This window comes from Oncorhynchus masou, chromosome 20 (genome assembly GCF_036934945.1).
Source record: "Oncorhynchus masou masou isolate Uvic2021 chromosome 20, UVic_Omas_1.1, whole genome shotgun sequence".
NCBI lineage: Eukaryota > Metazoa > Chordata > Actinopteri > Salmoniformes > Salmonidae > Oncorhynchus > Oncorhynchus masou.
This window is the reverse complement of record NC_088231.1, coordinates 31033414-31053413: the sequence shown is the minus strand read 5'-3', so window position 1 is coordinate 31053413 and position 20000 is coordinate 31033414. Positions and strand designations below refer to the sequence as shown.

The 20000-nt window shown below is 50.2% G+C and overlaps 2 protein-coding genes across 3 annotated transcripts in view; one reads left to right on the top strand and one right to left on the bottom strand.

Moving 5' to 3' along the window:
• Window positions 1–11519, top strand: part of LOC135506633 (prominin-1-A-like) — a 58384-nt gene extending 46865 nt beyond the window's left edge. Inside the window, exons 20-22 of the mRNA XM_064925952.1 lie at window positions 3593–3682; window positions 4118–4233; window positions 10854–11519. Of these exons, the coding sequence (XP_064782024.1) occupies window positions 3593–3682; window positions 4118–4233; window positions 10854–10872 (225 nt within the window). The 3' untranslated portion in view covers window positions 10873–11519. The remainder of the gene's footprint in view (window positions 1–3592; window positions 3683–4117; window positions 4234–10853) is intronic.
• A 4960-nt stretch (window positions 11520–16479) lies between these two features.
• LOC135507249 (annexin A5-like) overlaps window positions 16480–20000 on the bottom strand; it is a 50249-nt gene continuing 46728 nt past the window's right edge. For both annotated transcript variants that reach the window (XM_064926846.1, XM_064926845.1), the window contains one exon: window positions 16480–16872. In XM_064926846.1, the coding sequence (XP_064782918.1) occupies window positions 16810–16872 (63 nt within the window). In that variant the 3' untranslated portion in view covers window positions 16480–16809. The remainder of the gene's footprint in view (window positions 16873–20000) is intronic.

Here is a 20000-nt window from a genome sequence, read left to right as displayed (position 1 = left end):
AGAAATAAAAGCTGAAATAAATAATTCTCTCAAATATTATTCTGTACACTATTGTTCTGTTTAGCTAGATCTGTACCCCTCCTCCAGTCCCTCCAGTCCTAAACTCTCCTCCAGTCCCTCCAGTCCTAACCTCTCCTCCATAATGTTTAACTAATATGTGGGTAATGTCTGTGTGTGTGTCCTAGCTGACAGGGGAGGTGTCTCAGTGTCGGCCCATCGGTAACCTCTCCTCCATAATGTATCCTAGCTGACAGGGGAGGTGTCTCAGTGTCGGCCCATCGGTAACCTCTCCTCCATAATGTATCCTAGCTGACAGGGGAGGTGTCTCAGTGTCGGCCCATCAGTAACCTCTCCTCCATAATGTGTCCTAGCTGACAGGGGAGGTGTCTCAGTGTCGGCCCATTGGTAACCTCTCCTCCATAATGTATCCTAGCTGACAGGGGAGGTGTCTCAGTGTCGGCCCATCAGTAACCTCTCCTCCATAATGTATCCTAGCTGACAGGGGAGGTGTCTCAGTGTCGGCCCATCAGTAACCTCTCCTCCATAATGTGTCCTAGCTGACAGGGGAGGTGTCTCAGTGTCGGCCCATCAGTAACCTCTCCTCCATAATGTATCCTAGCTGACAGGGGAGGTGTCTCAGTGTCGGCCCATCAGTAACCTCTCCTCCATAATGTGTCCTAGCTGACAGGGGAGGTGTCTCAGTGTCGGCCCATCGGTAACCTCTCCTCCATAATGTATCCTAGCTGACAGGGGAGGTGTCTCAGTGTCGGCCCATCAGTAACCTCTCCTCCATAATGTGTCCTAGCTGACAGGGGAGGTGTCTCAGTGTCGGCCCATCGGTAACCTCTCCTCCATAATGTATCCTAGCTGACAGGGGAGGTGTCTCAGTGTCGGCCCATCAGTAACCTCTCCTCCATAATGTATCCTAGCTGACAGGGGAGGTGTCTCAGTGTCGGCCCATCAGTAACCTCTCCTCCATAATGTGTCCTAGCTGACAGGGGAGGTGTCTCAGTGTCGGCCCATCAGTAACCTCTCCTCCATAATGTATCCTAGCTGACAGGGGAGGTGTCTCAGTGTCGGCCCATCAGTAACCTCTCCTCCATAATGTATCCTAGCTGACAGGGGAGGTGTCTCAGTGTCGGCCCATCAGTAACCTCTCCTCCATAATGTATCCTAGCTGACAGGGGAGGTGTCTCAGTGTCGGCCCATCAGTAACCTCTCCTCCATAATGTATCCTAGCTGACAGGGGAGGTGTCTCAGTGTCGGCCCATCAGTAACCTCTCCTCCATAATGTATCCTAGCTGACAGGGAGGTGTCTCAGTGTCGGCCCATCAGTAACCTCTCCTCCATAATGTATCCTAGCTGACAGGGGAGGTGTCTCAGTGTCGGCCCATCAGTAACCTCTCCTCCATAATGTATCCTAGCTGACAGGGGAGGTGTCTCAGTGTCGGCCCATCGGTAACCTCTCCTCCATAATGTATCCTAGCTGACAGGGGAGGTGTCTCAGTGTCGGCCCATCGGTAACCTCTCCTCCATAATGTATCCTAGCTGACAGGGGAGGTGTCTCAGTGTCGGCCCATCGGTAACCTCTCCTCCATAATGTATCCTAGCTGACAGGGGAGGTGTCTCAGTGTCGGCCCATCAGTAACCTCTCCTCCATAATGTATCCTAGCTGACAGGGGAGGTGTCTCAGTGTCGGCCCATCAGTAACCTCTCCTCCATAATGTATCCTAGCTGACAGGGGAGGTGTCTCAGTGTCGGCCCATCGGTAACCTCTCCTCCATAATGTATCCTAGCTGACAGGTGTCTCAGTGTCGGCCCATCAGTAACCTCTCCTCCATAATGTATCCTAGCTGACAGGGGAGGTGTCTCAGTGTCGGCCCATCGGTAACCTCTCCTCCATAATGTATCCTAGCTGACAGGGGAGGTGTCTCAGTGTCGGCCCATCGGTAACCTCTCCTCCATAATGTGTCCTAGCTGACAGGGGAGGTGTCTCAGTGTCGGCCCATCGGTAACCTCTCCCTCTCCTCCATAATGTATCCTAGCTGACAGGGGAGGTGTCTCAGTGTCGGCCCATCGGTAACCTCTCCTCCATAATGTATCCTAGCTGACAGGGGAGGTGTCTCAGTGTCGGCCCATCGGTAACCTCTCCTCCATAATGTATCCTAGCTGACAGGGGAGGTGTCTCAGTGTCGGCCCATCGGTAACCTCTCCTCCATAATGTATCCTAGCTGACAGGGGAGGTGTCTCAGTGTCGGCCCATCGGTAACCTCTCCTCCATAATGTATCCTAGCTGACAGGGGAGGTGTCTCAGTGTCGGCCCATCGGTAACCTCTCCTCCATAATGTATCCTAGCTGACAGGGGAGGTGTCTCAGTGTCGGCCCATCAGTAACCTCTCCTCCATAATGTATCCTAGCTGACAGGGGAGGTGTCTCAGTGTCGGCCCATCAGTAACCTCTCCTCCATAATGTATCCTAGCTGACAGGGAGGTGTCTCAGTGTCGGCCCATCAGTAACCTCTCCTCCATAATGTATCCTAGCTGACAGGGGAGGTGTCTCAGTGTCGGCCCATCAGTAACCTCTCCTCCATAATGTATCCTAGCTGACAGGGGAGGTGTCTCAGTGTCGGCCCATCAGTAACCTCTCCTCCATAATGTATCCTAGCTGACAGGGGAGGTGTCTCAGTGTCGGCCCATCGGTAACCTCTCCTCCATAATGTATCCTAGCTGACAGGGAGGTGTCTCAGTGTCGGCCCATCAGTAACCTCTCCTCCATAATGTATCCTAGCTGACAGGGGAGGTGTCTCAGTGTCGGCCCATCAGTAACCTCTCCTCCATAATGTATCCTAGCTGACAGGGGAGGTGTCTCAGTGTCGGCCCATCGGTAACCTCTCCTCCATAATGTATCCTAGCTGACAGGGGAGGTGTCTCAGTGTCGGCCCATCGGTAACCTCTCCTCCATAATGTATCCTAGCTGACAGGGGAGGTGTCTCAGTGTCGGCCCATCAGTAACCTCTCCTCCATAATGTATCCTAGCTGACAGGGGAGGTGTCTCAGTGTCGGCCCATCAGTAACCTCTCCTCCATAATGTATCCTAGCTGACAGGGGAGGTGTCTCAGTGTCGGCCCATCAGTAACCTCTCCTCCATAATGTATCCTAGCTGACAGGGAGGTGTCTCAGTGTCGGCCCATCAGTAACCTCTCCTCCATAATGTATCCTAGCTGACAGGGGAGGTGTCTCAGTGTCGGCCCATCAGTAACCTCTCCTCCATAATGTATCCTAGCTGACAGGGGAGGTGTCTCAGTGTCGGCCCATCGGTAACCTCTCCTCCATAATGTATCCTAGCTGACAGGGGAGGTGTCTCAGTGTCGGCCCATCAGTAACCTCTCCTCCATAATGTATCCTAGCTGACAGGGGAGGTGTCTCAGTGTCGGCCCATCGGTAACCTCTCCTCCATAATGTATCCTAGCTGACAGGGGAGGTGTCTCAGTGTCGGCCCATCGGTAACCTCTCCTCCATAATGTATCCTAGCTGACAGGGGAGGTGTCTCAGTGTCGGCCCATCAGTAACCTCTCCTCCATAATGTATCCTAGCTGACAGGGGAGGTGTCTCAGTGTAAGCCCATCAGTAATCTCATTGACTCCATGGAGATCGTTGCCTGCAGCTTCATAGTCGACTCAGTGGTAAGATACACAGGAGCTGTCGGTGTGTGTCTGTGTGTGTCAGTGTGTGCTGTCTGTGTGTGTCAGTGTGTGCTGTCTGTGTGTGTCGGTGTGTGCTGTTTGTGTGTGTATGTGTGTGTGTGTCGGTATGTGCTGTGTGTCAGTATGTGCTGTGTGTGTTTGTCGGTATGTGCTGTGTGTGTTTGTCGGTATGTGCTGTGTGTGTTTGTCGGTATGTGCTGTGTGTGTTTGTCGGTATGTGCTGTGTGTCGGTGTATGCTGTGTTTCGGTGTGTGTGTTGGTATGTGCTATGTGTGTGTGTGTCGGTGTGTGTGTGTGAGGTTATGTCTCTGTGTGTGTTGTTCTGGTTCGGTCTGAGTTAATGTTATATATCTGTGTGTTGTAGAACACGTTCTGGTTCGGTCTGAGTTAATGTTATATATCTGTGTGTTGTAGAACACGTTCTGGTTCGGTCTGGGTGGTTGCTGTGTGTTCCTGGTTCCCAGCATCATCCTGTCAGTCAAACTGGCCAAGTACTACAGGAGGATGGATACGGAGGATGTGTTTGAAGAGTAGGCACACACACACACACACACACACACACACACACACACACACACACACTTCTCTAGTGGCTATTTTCTAGTCTTGAAAACGCCGATCCATCAGTGACGAGGATCTGGTTTCAAATGACCATAAAGGGAAAACAACAGTCCTCTTCATGCCAGACAACAAATCACGAGGTAGACAACTCTCCCAACAAATCACGAGGCAGACAACTCTCCCAACAAATCACGAGGCAGACAACTCTCCCAACAAATCACGAGGCAGACAACTCTCCCAACAAATCACGAGGCAGACAACTCTCCCAACAAATCACGAGGCAGACAACTCTCCCAACAAATCACGAGGCAGACAACTCTCCCAACAAATCACGAGGCAGACAACTCTCCCAACAAATCACGAGGCAGACATGCCAGACAACTCTCCCAACAAATCACGAGGCAGACATGACAGACAACTATATCGGCCCTGCTGAAGATTTCCCTTATCTGGGAGACCACCACCCCTGAGAGTGGAGGCTAATCTGCACCCAAATTGAGGCAACCGGGGACATGTGTTTCCCGAAGTGAAAGCATGTGCACACAGCTCCCAGCAATAGGGAACGATCCAAGTTGAGGAGGGAGACCGAGTCTCTCCCCGTCCCCGTTGATGCACGCCACCACTGGCCCGACCAAAGCAGGGGGAAGCGCCTTAGTGTCAGATATACCGGTAGGATCTCTGGGTAATTGATATGCAGTGCGATCCACACCAATATACCCCCAGAATCGGTTGCCTTTCTAACAGCGCACCCCACCCTCAGGGGAATGTGTCTGTTGTGATCACCTTGTGGGATACAACTGAGGCCATGGGAGCCCCCTGACAATAGCAGAGGGTCCCAGCACTGGTTCATGGCCCATAGACCTGACACCCAAAGTGACCGGCTTAGGCTGCGAAATGCATCCAGGTGAGTGGTTAGCTCTCAGCGCTGCAAGGGCCACATGAACAATAGCCCCAGGGGATCAACTTACATCACAGAAACCATTGTCCCCAGTAGAAGTAGGGAGTAGTGACATAACCAAAGTTTGGCTGAGCAGAGCCGGAACTCAGACACCCTCTGTGGGGATAGAAAAGCATGATACGCAAGTGAGTCAGGACCTAGAAACACAATGCGCTGATGTGGAGTCAGACAGGTAACTTTTCTGGTTTCTTTGGAAGACTAGAAACAGAATACGGGACAGTAGAATGGATGTGTGTTACATTCCTTGCTCCCTCGACGACTCCGGAGGCGGCTTGTGAGCATTTTGAGTTTGTAGACTGAGGTGCTTGCTGAGGGCACATAGGTCTAGAATGGGACATAAAGTCCTCTCCCTTTTCGGAACCAGGAAATACCGGCTGCACCAGCCATCTTGGATCTTCAACGGATTGCCTGCTTCTGGTGACAGGAGGACATTTCCTCCCTCAGAACAGGCGCTGAAGCCTCGGGAATAGTCGGCCTGATGACGCTGCAGAAGCGTGGAGGGACGAACAACAAGTTGTAGTCTGTACCCCGACATCACTGTTCACGTAACCTAACTTAGCAGGCATAAAAAAGAAAAGCCAGAAACTAGGTCCCCGACATACTGGTTTTGACGAGAAGAAAAATAACTATCGCGGAGGTTCTGTTCAACCAATCTAGTAAATGAGTGTCACCTTGGAGTGATGCCTTGTTAATGTCCAAAAGCAGAAGTCACGTCACATGCTCTCTCTCCATTTCCCCTGAAAACCAGGAACATCTGGCTGTTGGGGACCCTGCAGAGGATACTATTCGTATGATCCAGGGCGACACTGTGCATGCCCGCCATTGGTCAGAGCAGACAGCGAGCCTCCAATGACTCTGAAGGGGCGGGACACCACTTTGTGGATTGGGAGAGATTGGAATTGGAAAAATAACCACCACACCGAACATGGAGAAGGGACCCTTTTCATTGAACTCACATGCAGGAAACACACGTTTTGAAACCCGTGAACACTGCGGAACTCAGGGTTGAAAAAACTGTATTGTGCCATGGTTTGCCTAAAGCCCGGCCCACTCTGGGTACCAGGGCTCAGTGATCAGTGATGTACCCTGATTGGCCACTTGGGGGTACTGTTGTCACAACGAGCCTCACTCGGTTAAGGCGGTAAGACGGTAACCGGCCGGCACCTAGCACCGGTAGAGACAACAATACATCAGCCTCAACTGTCAGTAAGTCCAAGTCTTTTAATGAAGAGATTGAGATAAGTGTTTGATGAGTGTTTGTTGCAGCTTGTTCCAGTAGCTAGCTGCATCGAACTGAAAAGACAAGCGACCCAGGGAAGAGAGGCAAGCGGTGGGTCTTACCCACCGAGCCTGGCCGCTCTCTGTCTTCGAGTAGCCACCCGTAACCGGCAACAGAGCGTACATGAGCCGGGTTGAGCCGGGCAGCACAGACCTCACGCTCAGGCAGACATACCGCAACTATGACTCAGCCAAGGTACCCAGGAGATGAAGTCAGTATCAGAAACACCAAGGCCCTCAAGAATGCTACAGGATTGTCAAGAGAACCTGTGGAGTTTGGGAACAGCCGGGGACTGATACCATCTCCCAGTCCACTGCTACTGATACCGCCCCCTAGTCCCAGTCCACTGCTACTGATACCGCCCCCTAGTCCCAGTCCACTGCTACTGATACCGCCCCCTAGTCCCAGTCCACTGCTACTGATACCGCCCCCTAGTCCCAGTCCACTGCTACTGATACCGCCCCCTAGTCCCAGTCCACTGCTACTGATACCGCCCCCTAGTCCCAGTCCACTGCTACTGATACCGCCCCCTAGTCCCAGTCCACTGCTACTGATACCGCCCCCTAGTCCCAGTCCACTGCTACTGATACCGCCCCTAGTCCCAGTCCACTGCTACTGATACCGCCCCCTAGTCCCAGTCCACTGCTACTGATACCGCCCCCTAGTCCCAGTCCACTGCTACTGATACCGCCCCCTAGTCCCAGTCCACTGCTACTGATACCGCCCCCTAGTCCCAGTCCACTGCTACTGACACCGCCCCCTAGTCCCAGTCCACTGCTACTGATACCGCCCCCTAGTCCCAGTCCACTGCTACTGATACCGCCCCTAGTCCCAGTCCACTGCTACTGATACCGCCCCCTAGTCCCAGTCCACTGCTACTGATACCGCCCCCTAGTCCCAGTCCACTGCTACTGACACCGCCCCCTAGTCCCAGTCCACTGCTACTGATACCGCCCCCTAGTCCCAGTCCACTGCTACTGATACCGCCCCCTAGTCCCAGTCCACTGCTACTGATACCGCCCCCTAGTCCCAGTCCACTGCTACTGATACCGCCCCCTAGTCCCAGTCCACTGCTACTGACACCGCCCCCTAGTCCCAGTCCACTGCTACTGATACCGCCCCCTAGTCCCAGTCCACTGCTACTGACACCGCCCCCTAGTCCCAGTCCACTGCTACTGATACCGCCCCCTAGTCCCAGTCCACTGCTACTGATACCGCCCCCTAGTCCCAGTCCACTGCTACTGATACCGCCCCCTAGTCCCAGTCCACTGCTACTGATACCGCCCCTAGTCCCAGTCCACTGCTACTGACACCGCCCCCTAGTCCCAGTCCACTGCTACTGATACCGCCCCCTAGTCCCAGTCCACTGCTACTGATACCGCCCCCTAGTCCCAGTCCACTGCTACTGATACCGCCCCCTAGTCCCAGTCCACTGCTACTGATACCGCCCCTAGTCCCAGTCCACTGCTACTGATACCGCCCCCTAGTCCCAGTCCACTGCTACTGATACCGCCCCCTAGTCCCAGTCCACTGCTACTGATACCGCCCCTAGTCCCAGTCCACTGCTACTGATACCGCCCCCTAGTCCCAGTCCACTGCTACTGATACCGCCCCCTAGTCCCAGTCCACTGCTACTGATACCATCTCCCAGTCCACTGCTACTGATACCGCCCCCTAGTCCCAGTCCACTGCTACTGATACCGCCCCCTAGTCCCAGTCCACTGCTACTGATACCGCCCCCTAGTCCCAGTCCACTGCTACTGATACCGCCCCCTAGTCCCAGTCCACTGCTACTGATACCGCCCCCTAGTCCCAGTCCACTGCTTCTGATACCGCCCCCTAGTCCCAGTCCACTGCTACTGATACCGCCCCCTAGTCCCAGTCCACTGCTACTGATACCGCCCCCTAGTCCCAGTCCACTGCTACTGATACCGCCCCCTAGTCCCAGTCCACTGCTACTGATACCGCCCCCTAGTCCCAGTCCACTGCTACTGATACCGCCCCTAGTCCCAGTCCACTGCTACTGATACCGCCCCCTAGTCCCAGTCCACTGCTACTGATACCGCCCCTAGTCCCAGTCCACTGCTACTGATACCGCCCCCTAGTCCCAGTCCACTGCTACTGACACCGCCCCCTAGTCCCAGTCCACTGCTACTGATACCGCCCCCTAGTCCCAGTCCACTGCTTCTGATACCGCCCCCTAGTCCCAGTCCACTGCTACTGATACCGCCCCCTAGTCCCAGTCCACTGCTACTGATACCGCCCCCTAGTCCCAGTCCACTGCTACTGATACCGCCCCCTAGTCCCAGTCCACTGCTACTGATACCGCCCCCTAGTCCCAGTCCACTGCTACTGATACCGCCCCTAGTCCCAGTCCACTGCTACTGATACCGCCCCCTAGTCCCAGTCCACTGCTACTGATACCGCCCCCTAGTCCCAGTCCACTGCTACTGATACCGCCCCTAGTCCCAGTCCACTGCTACTGACACCGCCCCCTAGTCCCAGTCCACTGCTACTGATACCGCCCCCTAGTCCCAGTCCACTGCTACTGATACCGCCCCCTAGTCCCAGTCCACTGCTACTGATACCGCCCCCTAGTCCCAGTCCACTGCTACTGATACCGCCCCCTAGTCCCAGTCCACTGCTACTGATACCGCCCCCCTAGTCCCAGTCCACTGCTACTGATACCGCCCCCTAGTCCCAGTCCACTGCTACTGATACCGCCCCCTAGTCCCAGTCCACTGCTACTGATACCGCCCCCTAGTCCCAGTCCACTGCTACTGATACCGCCCCCTAGTCCCAGTCCACTGCTACTGATACCGCCCCCTAGTCCCAGTCCACTGCTACTGATACCGCCCCTAGTCCCAGTCCACTGCTACTGATACCGCCCCCTAGTCCCAGTCCACTGCTACTGATACCGCCCCCTAGTCCCAGTCCACTGCTACTGATACCGCCCCCTAGTCCCAGTCCACTGCTACTGATACCGCCCCTAGTCCCAGTCCACTGCTACTGATACCGCCCCCTAGTCCCAGTCCACTGCTACTGATACCGCCCCCTAGTCCCAGTCCACTGCTACTGATACCGCCCCCTAGTCCCAGTCCACTGCTACTGATACCGCCCCTAGTCCCAGTCCACTGCTACTGATACCGCCCCCTAGTCCCAGTCCACTGCTACTGATACCGCCCCCTAGTCCCAGTCCACTGCTACTGATACCGCCCCCTAGTCCCAGTCCACTGCTACTGATACCGCCCCCTAGTCCCAGTCCACTGCTACTGATACCGCCCCCTAGTCCCAGTCCACTGCTACTGATACCGCCCCTAGTCCCAGTCCACTGCTACTGATACCGCCCCCTAGTCCCAGTCCACTGCTACTGATACCGCCCCCTAGACCCAGTCCACTGCTACTGATACCGCCCCCTAGTCCCAGTCCACTGCTACTGATACCGCCCCTAGTCCCAGTCCACTGCTACTGATACCGCCCCCTAGTCCCAGTCCACTGCTACTGATACCGCCCCCTAGTCCCAGTCCACTGCTACTGATACCGCCCCCTAGTCCCAGTCCACTGCTACTGATACCGCCCCCTAGTCCCAGTCCACTGCTACTGATACCGCCCCCTAGTCCCAGTCCACTGCTACTGATACGCCCCTAGTCCCAGTCCACTAGTACCAGTCCACTGCTACTGATACCGCCCCCTAGTCCCAGTCCACTGCTACTGATACCGCCCCTAGTCCCAGTCCACTGCTACTGATACCGCCCCCTAGTCCCAGTCCACTGCTACTGATACCGCCCCCTAGTCCCAGTCCACTGCTACTGATACCGCCCCCTAGTCCCAGTCCACTGCTACTGATACCGCCCCTAGTCCCAGTCCACTGCTACTGATACCGCCCCCTAGACCCAGTCCACTGCTACTGATACCGCCCCTAGTCCCAGTCCACTGCTACTGATACCGCCCCCTAGTCCCAGTCCACTGCTACTGATACCGCCCCCTAGTCCCAGTCCACTGCTACTGATACCGTCTCCCAGTCTCCTAGTCCCCTAGTCTCCCAGTCTCCTAGTCCCCTAGTCTCCCAGTCTCCTAGTCCCCTAGTCTCCCAGTCTCCTAGGACCCTAGTCTCCTAGGACCCTAGTCTCCCAGTCTCCTAGTCCCACACAAACTGATTAGAGCACCACGAAGCATCTCTTCTGTCCTTCTCTTTCTGTTTTTCTGTCATTGGTCTCTCTTTTATTCTTTCTCTCCTCCTCTTCTCCTCTCCTCCTCTCCTCTCTCCCCTCCTCCACTCCTCTCTCCCCTCCTCCACTCCTTGTGCATTTTGATGCTGTTAATAATGGTAAATGTTCTGTTCTCTTCCTCAGGGGCCAAGAAAACTGGTAGAGAAACAAAGGTGGGAAAGAGAACAAAACTACAACAACCCACAACAGAACTCTGCTGATCTCCACCCCACAACAACCTGATTGGATAAGGACCTTAGCTGCCAGCCAATTACAGTAGCCCAAATGATGCCCTGTACGTTCCATCGCCCAATCACAACACTAGTTCTGTCTGACATCACCGTAGTTTCTGAACCTGTGTGAACGCGTTGGTGGATTATTTCTATATATTTGATTTGATTTATCAGAGTTATTATAGACAGGTGTTCTGTTTGTTTCTACTCAGCTGGAACCACTGACTCATCTCAATGACTTGTACATTTTATACGCTTTCAACACCTTTGAAAGTTTTATATATTTTTTAATATAATATGTTAGCAAGTTAGCGGACGCTAGCTACCAAACCATGTTAGCATGTTAGCAGACACTAGCTACCAAACCATGTTAGTATGTTAGCAGACACTAGCTACCAAACCATGTTAGCATGTTAGCTAGCGGACGCTAGCCGCTTGTTGTTTGACAGATGTAACATTTACATTTACATTTAAGTCATTTGGCAGACGCTCTTATCCAGAGCGACTTACAAATTGGTGAATTCACCTAATGACATCTAGTGGAACAGCCACTTTACAATAGTGCATCTAAATCATTTAAGGGGGGGGGGGTGAGAAGGATTACTTTATCCTATCCTAGGTATTCCTTAAAGAGGTGGGGTTTCAGTTGTCTCCGGAAGGTGGTGATTGACTCCGCTGTCCTGGCGTCGTGAGGGAGTTTGTTCCACCATTGGGGGGCCAGAGCAGCGAACAGTAACCATCGCATTGACTTTGATGTCATATCTGTGATGTCATATCGGTGATGTCAGGACTGTGATGTCACGACTGATGTCACTGCAGGCTCTGAATCTGTGAATAAAGATGCCAGTTCGCTGAGTTACGCGTCTCCACTGTCTTTCGTCCTGCTGTCTGTCTGTCCGTCCATCTCAAAACTCAGCAACAAACAAAAACACGTCCTCTCACTGTCAACTGCGTATATTTTCAGCAAACTTAACATGCGTAAATGTTTGTATGAACATAACAAGATTCAACAACTGAGACATAAACTGAACAAGTTCCACAGACATGTGACTAACAGAAATGGAATAGTGTGTCTCTGAACAAAGGGGGGGGGGTCAAAATCAAAAGTAACAGTCAGTATCTTGTGTGGCCACCAGCTGCATTAAGTACTGCAGTGCATAGATAACATAACATCCCTCTGTTATAGCCAGCTAGCTAACAGAGCATTCCTCTATTTGAGCAGGGTGTTTCAGTAGTCTAAACTAGCCAGCTGCATTTGCTAGCTAAGTAAGTGAAACTGAAAGTTAAAAAAATGACACTCTCTCTCTCTTGCCTCTCCTTCATTTTTGGAGAAATACATTTGTTGAAAACTGTTCATCTATTGTCTTTCTCTTTGAGTCAACTACTCACCACATGTTATGCACTGCAGTGCTAGCTAGCTGCCAGAGTCTCCCGTCTGTCCTGAGCCGCCAGTCAGCCAGGAGCCGCCAGTCAGCCAGGAGCTGCCAGAGCCGTCAGTCAGCCAGGAGCTGCCAGAGCCGTCAGTCAGCCTGGAGCTGACAGAATTGCCCTTCACTCCGGTGCTGCCGGAGTCTCCCGTCCATTCGGGACCCGTGGCTTGGGTCCAGTCCAAGGTCGGCGGGGAGGGTCGCCGCGTTAAAGAGGCCATGGAGGCGGGTAGAGAGGCGGAGAAGGACTATGGTGGAGTGGGGTCCATGTCCCACGCCAGAGCTGCCACGGCGGACAGACACCCACCCACCTTTTGGGGGGGATACTGTCACGTTCTGACCTTAGTTCTTTTAGTATGTCTCTGTTTTGGTATGGTCAGGGCGTGAGTTGGCTGGGTTGTCTATGTTCCTTTTTCTATAATTTGGGATTTCTATGTTTGGCCTGGTATGGTTCTCAATCAGAGGCAGCTGTTTATCGTTGTCCCTGATTGAGAACCATATTTAGGTAGCCTGGTTTCACCTTTGAGTTGTGGGTGATTATTTTCTGTTATGTGTCTGTCACCTTTCAGAACTGTTTCGTTTCTCCTTTGTTATTTTGTTTAGTGTTCTCGGTTTAATAAATATATGATGAACACTTACCACGCTGCGCTTTGGTCCTCACCTCATTCCAACAACGATCGTTACACATCCGGACATGAAAATATTGCCCCCTAGCCCAAAGAGGTTATTAACCTCTATGGGAAATATTGCCCCCTAGCCCAAAGAGGATTTATTAACCTCTATGGGAAATATTGCACCCTAGCCCAAAGAGGTTAACCTCTATGGGAAATATTGCCCCCTAGCCCAAAGAGGTTAACCTCTATGGGAAATACTGCCCCCTAGCCCAAAGAGGTTAACCTCTATGAGAAATACTGCCCCCTAGCCCAAAGAGGTTAACCTCTATGGGAAATACTGCCCCCTAGCCCAAAGAGGTTAACCTCTATGAGAAATACTGCCCCCTAGCCCAAGAGGTTAACCTCTATGGGAAATACTGCCCCCTAGCCCAAAGAGGTTAACCTCTATGGGAAATACTGCCCCCTAGCCCAAAGAGGTTAACCTCTATGGGAAATACTGCCCCCTAGCCCAAAGAGGTTAACCTCTATGGGAAATACTGCCCCCTAGCCCAAAGAGGTTAACCTCTATGGGAAATACTGCCCCTAGCCCAAAGAGGTTAACCTCTATGGGAAATACTGCCCCCTAGCCCAAAGAGGTTAACCTCTATGAGAAATACTGCCCCCTAGCCCAAAGAGGTTAACCTCTATGGGAAATACTGCCCCCTAGCCCAAAGAGGTTAATAACCTCTATGGGAAATACTGCCCCCTAGCCCAAAGAGGTTAACCTCTATGGGAAATACTGCCCCCTAGCCCAAAGAGGTTATTAACCTCTATGGGAAATACTGCCCCCTAGCCCAAAGAGGTTAACCTCTATGGGAAATACTGCCCCCTAGCCCAAAGAGGTTAACCTCTATGGGAAATACTGCCCCCTAGCCCAAAGAGGTTAACCTCTATGGGAAATACTGCCCCCTAGCCCAAAGAGGTTAACCTCTATGGGAAATACTGCCCCCTAGCCCAAGAGGTTAACCTCTATTGAAATACTGCCCCCTAGCCCAAGAGGTTAACCTCTATGGGAAATACTGCCCCCTAGCCCAAAGAGGTTAACCTCTATGGGAAATACTGCCCCCTAGCCCAAAGAGGTTAACCTCTATGGGAAATACTGCCCCCTAGCCCAAAGAGGTTAACCTCTATGGGAAATACTGCCCCTAGCCCAAAGAGGTTAACCTCTATGGGAAATACTGCCCCTAGCCCAAAGAGGTTAACCTCTATGGGAAATACTGCCCCCTAGCCCAAAGAGGTTATTAACCTCTATGGGAAATATTGCCCCCTAGCCCAAGAGGTTAACCTCTATGGGAAATAGGCCCCCTAGCCCATAGAGGTTAACCCTCTATGGGAAATACTGCCCCCTAGCAGTATTTAACCTCTTTGGGCTAGGGGGCAGTATTTCCCATAGAGGTTAACCTCTTTGGGCTAGGGGGCAGTATTTCCCATAGAGGTTAACCTCTTTGGGCTAGGGGGCAGTATTTCTCATAGAGGTTAACCTCTTTGGGCTAGGGGCAGTATTTCCCATAGAGGTTAACCTCTTTGGGCTAGGGGCAGTATTTCCCATAGAGGTTAACCTCTTTGGGCTAGGGGGCAGTATTTCCCATAGAGGTTAACCTCTTTGGGCTAGGGGGCAGTATTTCCCATAGAGGTTAACCTCTTTGGGCTAGGGGGCAGTATTTCCCATAGAGGTTAACCTCTTTGGGCTAGGGGGCAGTATTTCCCATAGAGGTTAACCTCTTTGGGCTAGGGGGCAGTATTTCCCATAGAGGTTAACCTCTTTGGGCTAGGGGCAGTATTTCCCATAGAGGTTAACCTCTTTGGGCTAGGGGCAGTATTTCCCATAGAGGTTAACCTCTTTGGGCTAGGGGGCAGTATTTCCCATAGAGGTTAACCTCTTTGGGCTAGGGGGCAGTATTTCCCATAGAGGTTAACCTCTTTGGGCTAGGGGGCAGTATTTCCCATAGAGGTTAACCTCTTTGGGCTAGGGGGCAGTATTTCCCATAGAGGTTAACCTCTTTGGGCTAGGGGGCAGTATTTCCCATAGAGGTTAACCTCTTTGGGCTAGGGGGCAGTATTTCCCATAGAGGTTAACCTCTTTGGGCTAGGGGCAGTATTTCTCATAGAGGTTAACCTCTTTGGGCTAGGGGGCAGTATTTCCCATAGAGGTTAACCTCTTTGGGCTAGGGGGCAGTATTTCCCATAGAGGTTAACCTCTTTGGGCTAGGGGGCAGTATTTCCCATAGAGGTTAATAACCTCTTTGGGCTAGGGGGCAGTATTTCCCATAGAGGTTAACCTCTTTGGGCTAGGGGGCAGTATTTCTCATAGAGGTTAACCTCTTTGGGCTAGGGGGCAGTATTTCCCATAGAGGTTAACCTCTTTGGGCTAGGGGGCAGTATTTCCCATAGAGGTTAACCTCTATGAGATCGGTGTCCCTAAACCGGGAGAGTTGTTGCTCAAAAAGCGATAATGTGACTAGAACTCTGTAAACAACAGCCAATTCCAGGACATAGACATGTCTTCTATGGGCAGAAAGCTTAAATTCATAAATTAATGTTAATCTAATCCAATTTACAGTAGCTTTTACAGCAACAAAAAATCCCACGCTTTTGTTTGAGGAAAGCGCACAACAACAAAACACTTCACGGTAACTGGTTTGATACATTCACCTCTGAAGGTAAATAATTACATTCAGTAATCTGGCTCTGATTTCTCATCCTGAGGGTCCCAGAGATAAAAAATGTGGTTTTGTTTTAAAAAAATCTGTTTTTATAAATGTAGAAACTGGGTTCTACAGTTTGATCCCACTGCTCAGGACTGGAAATGTTTTATTTTAGAAGACTGCATATCATGTGTTGTTATAATCCCAATAAAACCTCAAACTACGGATAACTGAATACAAGTTAACAGTTGTGTCACCTAGCGACCAGGTCATCTCACTACACAGACAGACAGGTCTCACTACACAGACAGACAGGTCTCACTACACAGACAGACAGGTAGGTCTCACTACACAGACAGACAGACACGTCTCACTACACAGACAGACAGGTAGGTCTCACTACACAGACAGACAGACACGTCTCACTACACAGACAGACAGACACGTCTCACTACACAGACAGACAGACACGTCTCACTACACAGACAGACAGACACGTCTCACTACACAGACAGACAGACAGACAGACACGTCTCACTACACAGACAGACAGACACGTCTCACTACACAGACAGACACGTCTCACTACACAGACAGACACGTCTCACTACACAGACAGACAGACACGTCTCACTACACAGACAGACACGTCTCACTACACAGACAGACAGACACGTCTCACTACACAGACAGACAGACACGTCTCACTACACAGACAGACAGACACGTCTCACTACACAGACAGACAGACACGTCTCACTACACAGACAGACACGTCTCACTACACAGACAGACACGTCTCACTACAAACCTGCTGTCAAAATGTTTATTGTGTCTTCAGTGTTGCCTTACAAACAGTAAAAACATGAACAGTCTTTAGTTGTTATATAACTGATAGTAAAACATGACTTGCAGCATTATTATGACTGTAGTGATGTAGATATGAAGCAGAGTGAAGCTTTAAGGATGTTAGCTACAGATACACACAGGATTAAACCCATCATAACCTATCACAGTGCTGCACCGTGGCCAGCAGAGCTCTCCTATTGGGTTACACAGGACTCAGAGTGATTGACAGCTAGAGGGGCCATTCAGAGAGGAGGTCTCTCCAGGTATCGCTCCTTCAGGGGTCATCACCACGGTTACGCGTCATTGCCGCCACAGAGCAGGAGGAGGGCCTTACGGTAGTCACCAGAGGTATCTCCCTGCAACACACACATACTTACTCATCACTGCTCTAGAGGAGATCTGCATGGAGGAATGGGCCAAAATACCAGCAACAGTGTGCGAAGACTTACAGTAAACGTTTGACCTCTGTCATTGCCAACAAAAGGTATATAACAAAGTATTGAGATAAACTTTTGTTAAACTTTTGTTATTGACCAAATACTTACTTTTAATTTGTAAATAAATTCATTAAAAAAATCCTACAATGTGATTTTCTGGAGAATTTTTTTCTTCTCATTTGTCTGTCATAGTTGAAGTGTAAATATGATGACAATTACAGGCCTCACTCATCTTTTTAAGTGGGAGAACTTGCACAATTGGTGGCTGACTAAATACTTTTTTGCCCCATTGTACCTGTATAGCAGAGTACTGAGACAGAGACAGAGAGATTCAGTATATACCTGTATAGCAGAGTACAGAGACAGAGAGAGAGATTCAGTATATACCTGTATAGCAGAGTGCAGAGACAGAGACAGAGAGAGATTCAGTATATACCTGTATAGCAGAGTGCAGAGACAGAGAGAGATTCAGTATATACCTGTATAGCAGAGTGCAGAGACAGAGAGAGATTCAGTATATACCTGTATAGCAGAGACAGAGACAGAGAGAGATTCAGTATATACCTGTATAGCAGAGTGCAGAGACAGAGACAGAGAGAGATTCAGTATATACCTGTATAGCAGAGTGCAGAGACAGAGAGAGAGAGATTCAGTATATACCTGTATAGCAGAGTGCAGAGACAGAGAGAGATTCAGTATATACCTGTATAGCAGAGTGCAGAGACAGAGAGAGATTCAGTATATACCTGTATAGCAGAGACAGAGACAGAGACAGAGAGAGATTCAGTATATACCTGTATAGCAGAGTGCAGAGACAGAGAGAGATTCAGTATATACCTGTATAGCAGAGTGCAGAGACAGAGAGAGATTCAGTATATACCTGTATAGCAGAGTGCAGAGACAGAGACTGAGAGAGATTCAGTATATACCTGTATAGCAGAGTGCAGAGACAGAGAGAGATTCAGTATATACCTGTATAGCAGAGTGCAGAGACAGAGACAGAGAGAGATTCAGTATATACCTGTATAGCAGAGTGCAGAGACAGAGACAGAGAGAGATTCAGTATATACCTGTATAGCAGAGTGCAGAGACAGAGAGAGATTCAGTATATACCTGTATAGCAGAGTGCAGAGACAGAGACAGAGAGATTCAGTATATACCTGTATAGCAGAGTGCAGAGACAGAGAGAGAGAGATTCAGTATATACCTGTATAGCAGAGTGCAGAGAGAGAGAGAGATTCAGTATATACCTGTATAGCAGAGTGCAGAGACAGAGAGAGATTCAGTATATACCTGTATAGCAGAGTGCAGAGACAGAGAGAGATTCAGTATATACCTGTATAGCAGAGACAGAGACAGAGAGAGATTCAGTATATACCTGTATAGCAGAGTGCAGAGACAGAGAGAGATTCAGTATATACCTGTATAGCAGAGTGCAGAGACTGAGAGAGATTCAGTATATACCTGTATAGCAGAGACAGAGACAGAGAGAGATTCAGTATATACCTGTATAGCAGAGTGCAGAGTGCAGAGACAGAGAGAGATTCAGTATATACCTGTATAGCAGAGACAGAGACAGAGAGAGATTCAGTATATACCTGTATAGCAGAGTGCAGAGACAGAGAGAGATTCAGTATATACCTGTATAGCAGAGACAGAGACAGAGAGAGATTCAGTATATACCTGTATAGCAGAGTGCAGAGACAGAGACAGAGAGAGATTCAGTATATACCTGTATAGCAGAGACAGAGACAGAGAGAGATTCAGTATATACCTGTATAGCAGAGTGCAGAGACAGAGAGAGATTCAGTATATACCTGTATAGCAGAGTGCAGAGACAGAGACAGAGAGAGATTCAGTATATACCTGTATAGCAGAGACAGAGACAGAGAGAGATTCAGTATATACCTGTATAGCAGAGTGCAGAGACAGAGAGAGATTCAGTATATACCTGTATAGCAGAGTGCAGAGACAGAGAGAGATTCAGTATATACCTGTATAGCAGAGTGCAGAGACAGAGAGAGATTCAGTATATACCTGTATAGCAGAGTGCAGAGACAGAGACAGAGAGAGATTCAGTATATACCTGTATAGCAGAGTGCAGAGACAGAGAGAGATTCAGTATATACCTGTATAGCAGAGTGCAGAGACAGAGAGAGATTCAGTATATACCTGTATAGCAGAGTGCAGAGACAGAGACAGAGAGATTCAGTATATACCTGTATAGCAGAGTGCAGAGACAGAGACAGAGAGATTCAGTATATACCTGTATAGCAGAGTGCAGAGACAGAGACAGAGAGAGATTCAGTATATACCTGTATAGCAGAGTGCAGAGACAGAGACAGAGAGATTCAGTATATACCTGTATAGCAGAGTGCAGAGACAGAGACAGAGAGATTCAGTATATACCTGTATAGCAGAGTGCAGAGACAGAGACAGAGAGAGATTCAGTATATACCTGTATAGCAGAGTGCAGAGACAGAGAGAGATTCAGTATATACCTGTATAGCAGAGTGCAGAGACAGAGAGAGAGATTCAGTATATACCTGTATAGCAGAGTGCAGAGACAGAGACAGAGAGAGATTCAGTATATACCTGTATAGCAGAGTGCAGAGACAGAGAGAGATTCAGTATATACCTGTATAGCAGAGTGCAGAGACTGAGAGAGATTCAGTATATACCTGTATAGCAGAGACAGAGACAGAGAGAGATTCAGTATATACCTGTATAGCAGAGTGCAGAGACAGAGAGAGATTCAGTATATACCTGTATAGCAGAGTGCAGAGACAGAGAGAGATTCAGTATATACCTGTATAGCAGAGTGCAGAGACAGAGACAGAGAGAGATTCAGTATATACCTGTATAGCAGAGTGCAGAGACAGAGAGATTCAGTATATACCTGTATAGCAGAGTGCAGAGACAGAGAGAGATTCAGTATATACCTGTATAGCAGAGTGCAGAGACAGAGACAGAGAGATTCAGTATATACATGTATAGCAGAGTGCAGAGACAGAGAGAGATTCAGTATATACCTGTATAGCAGAGTG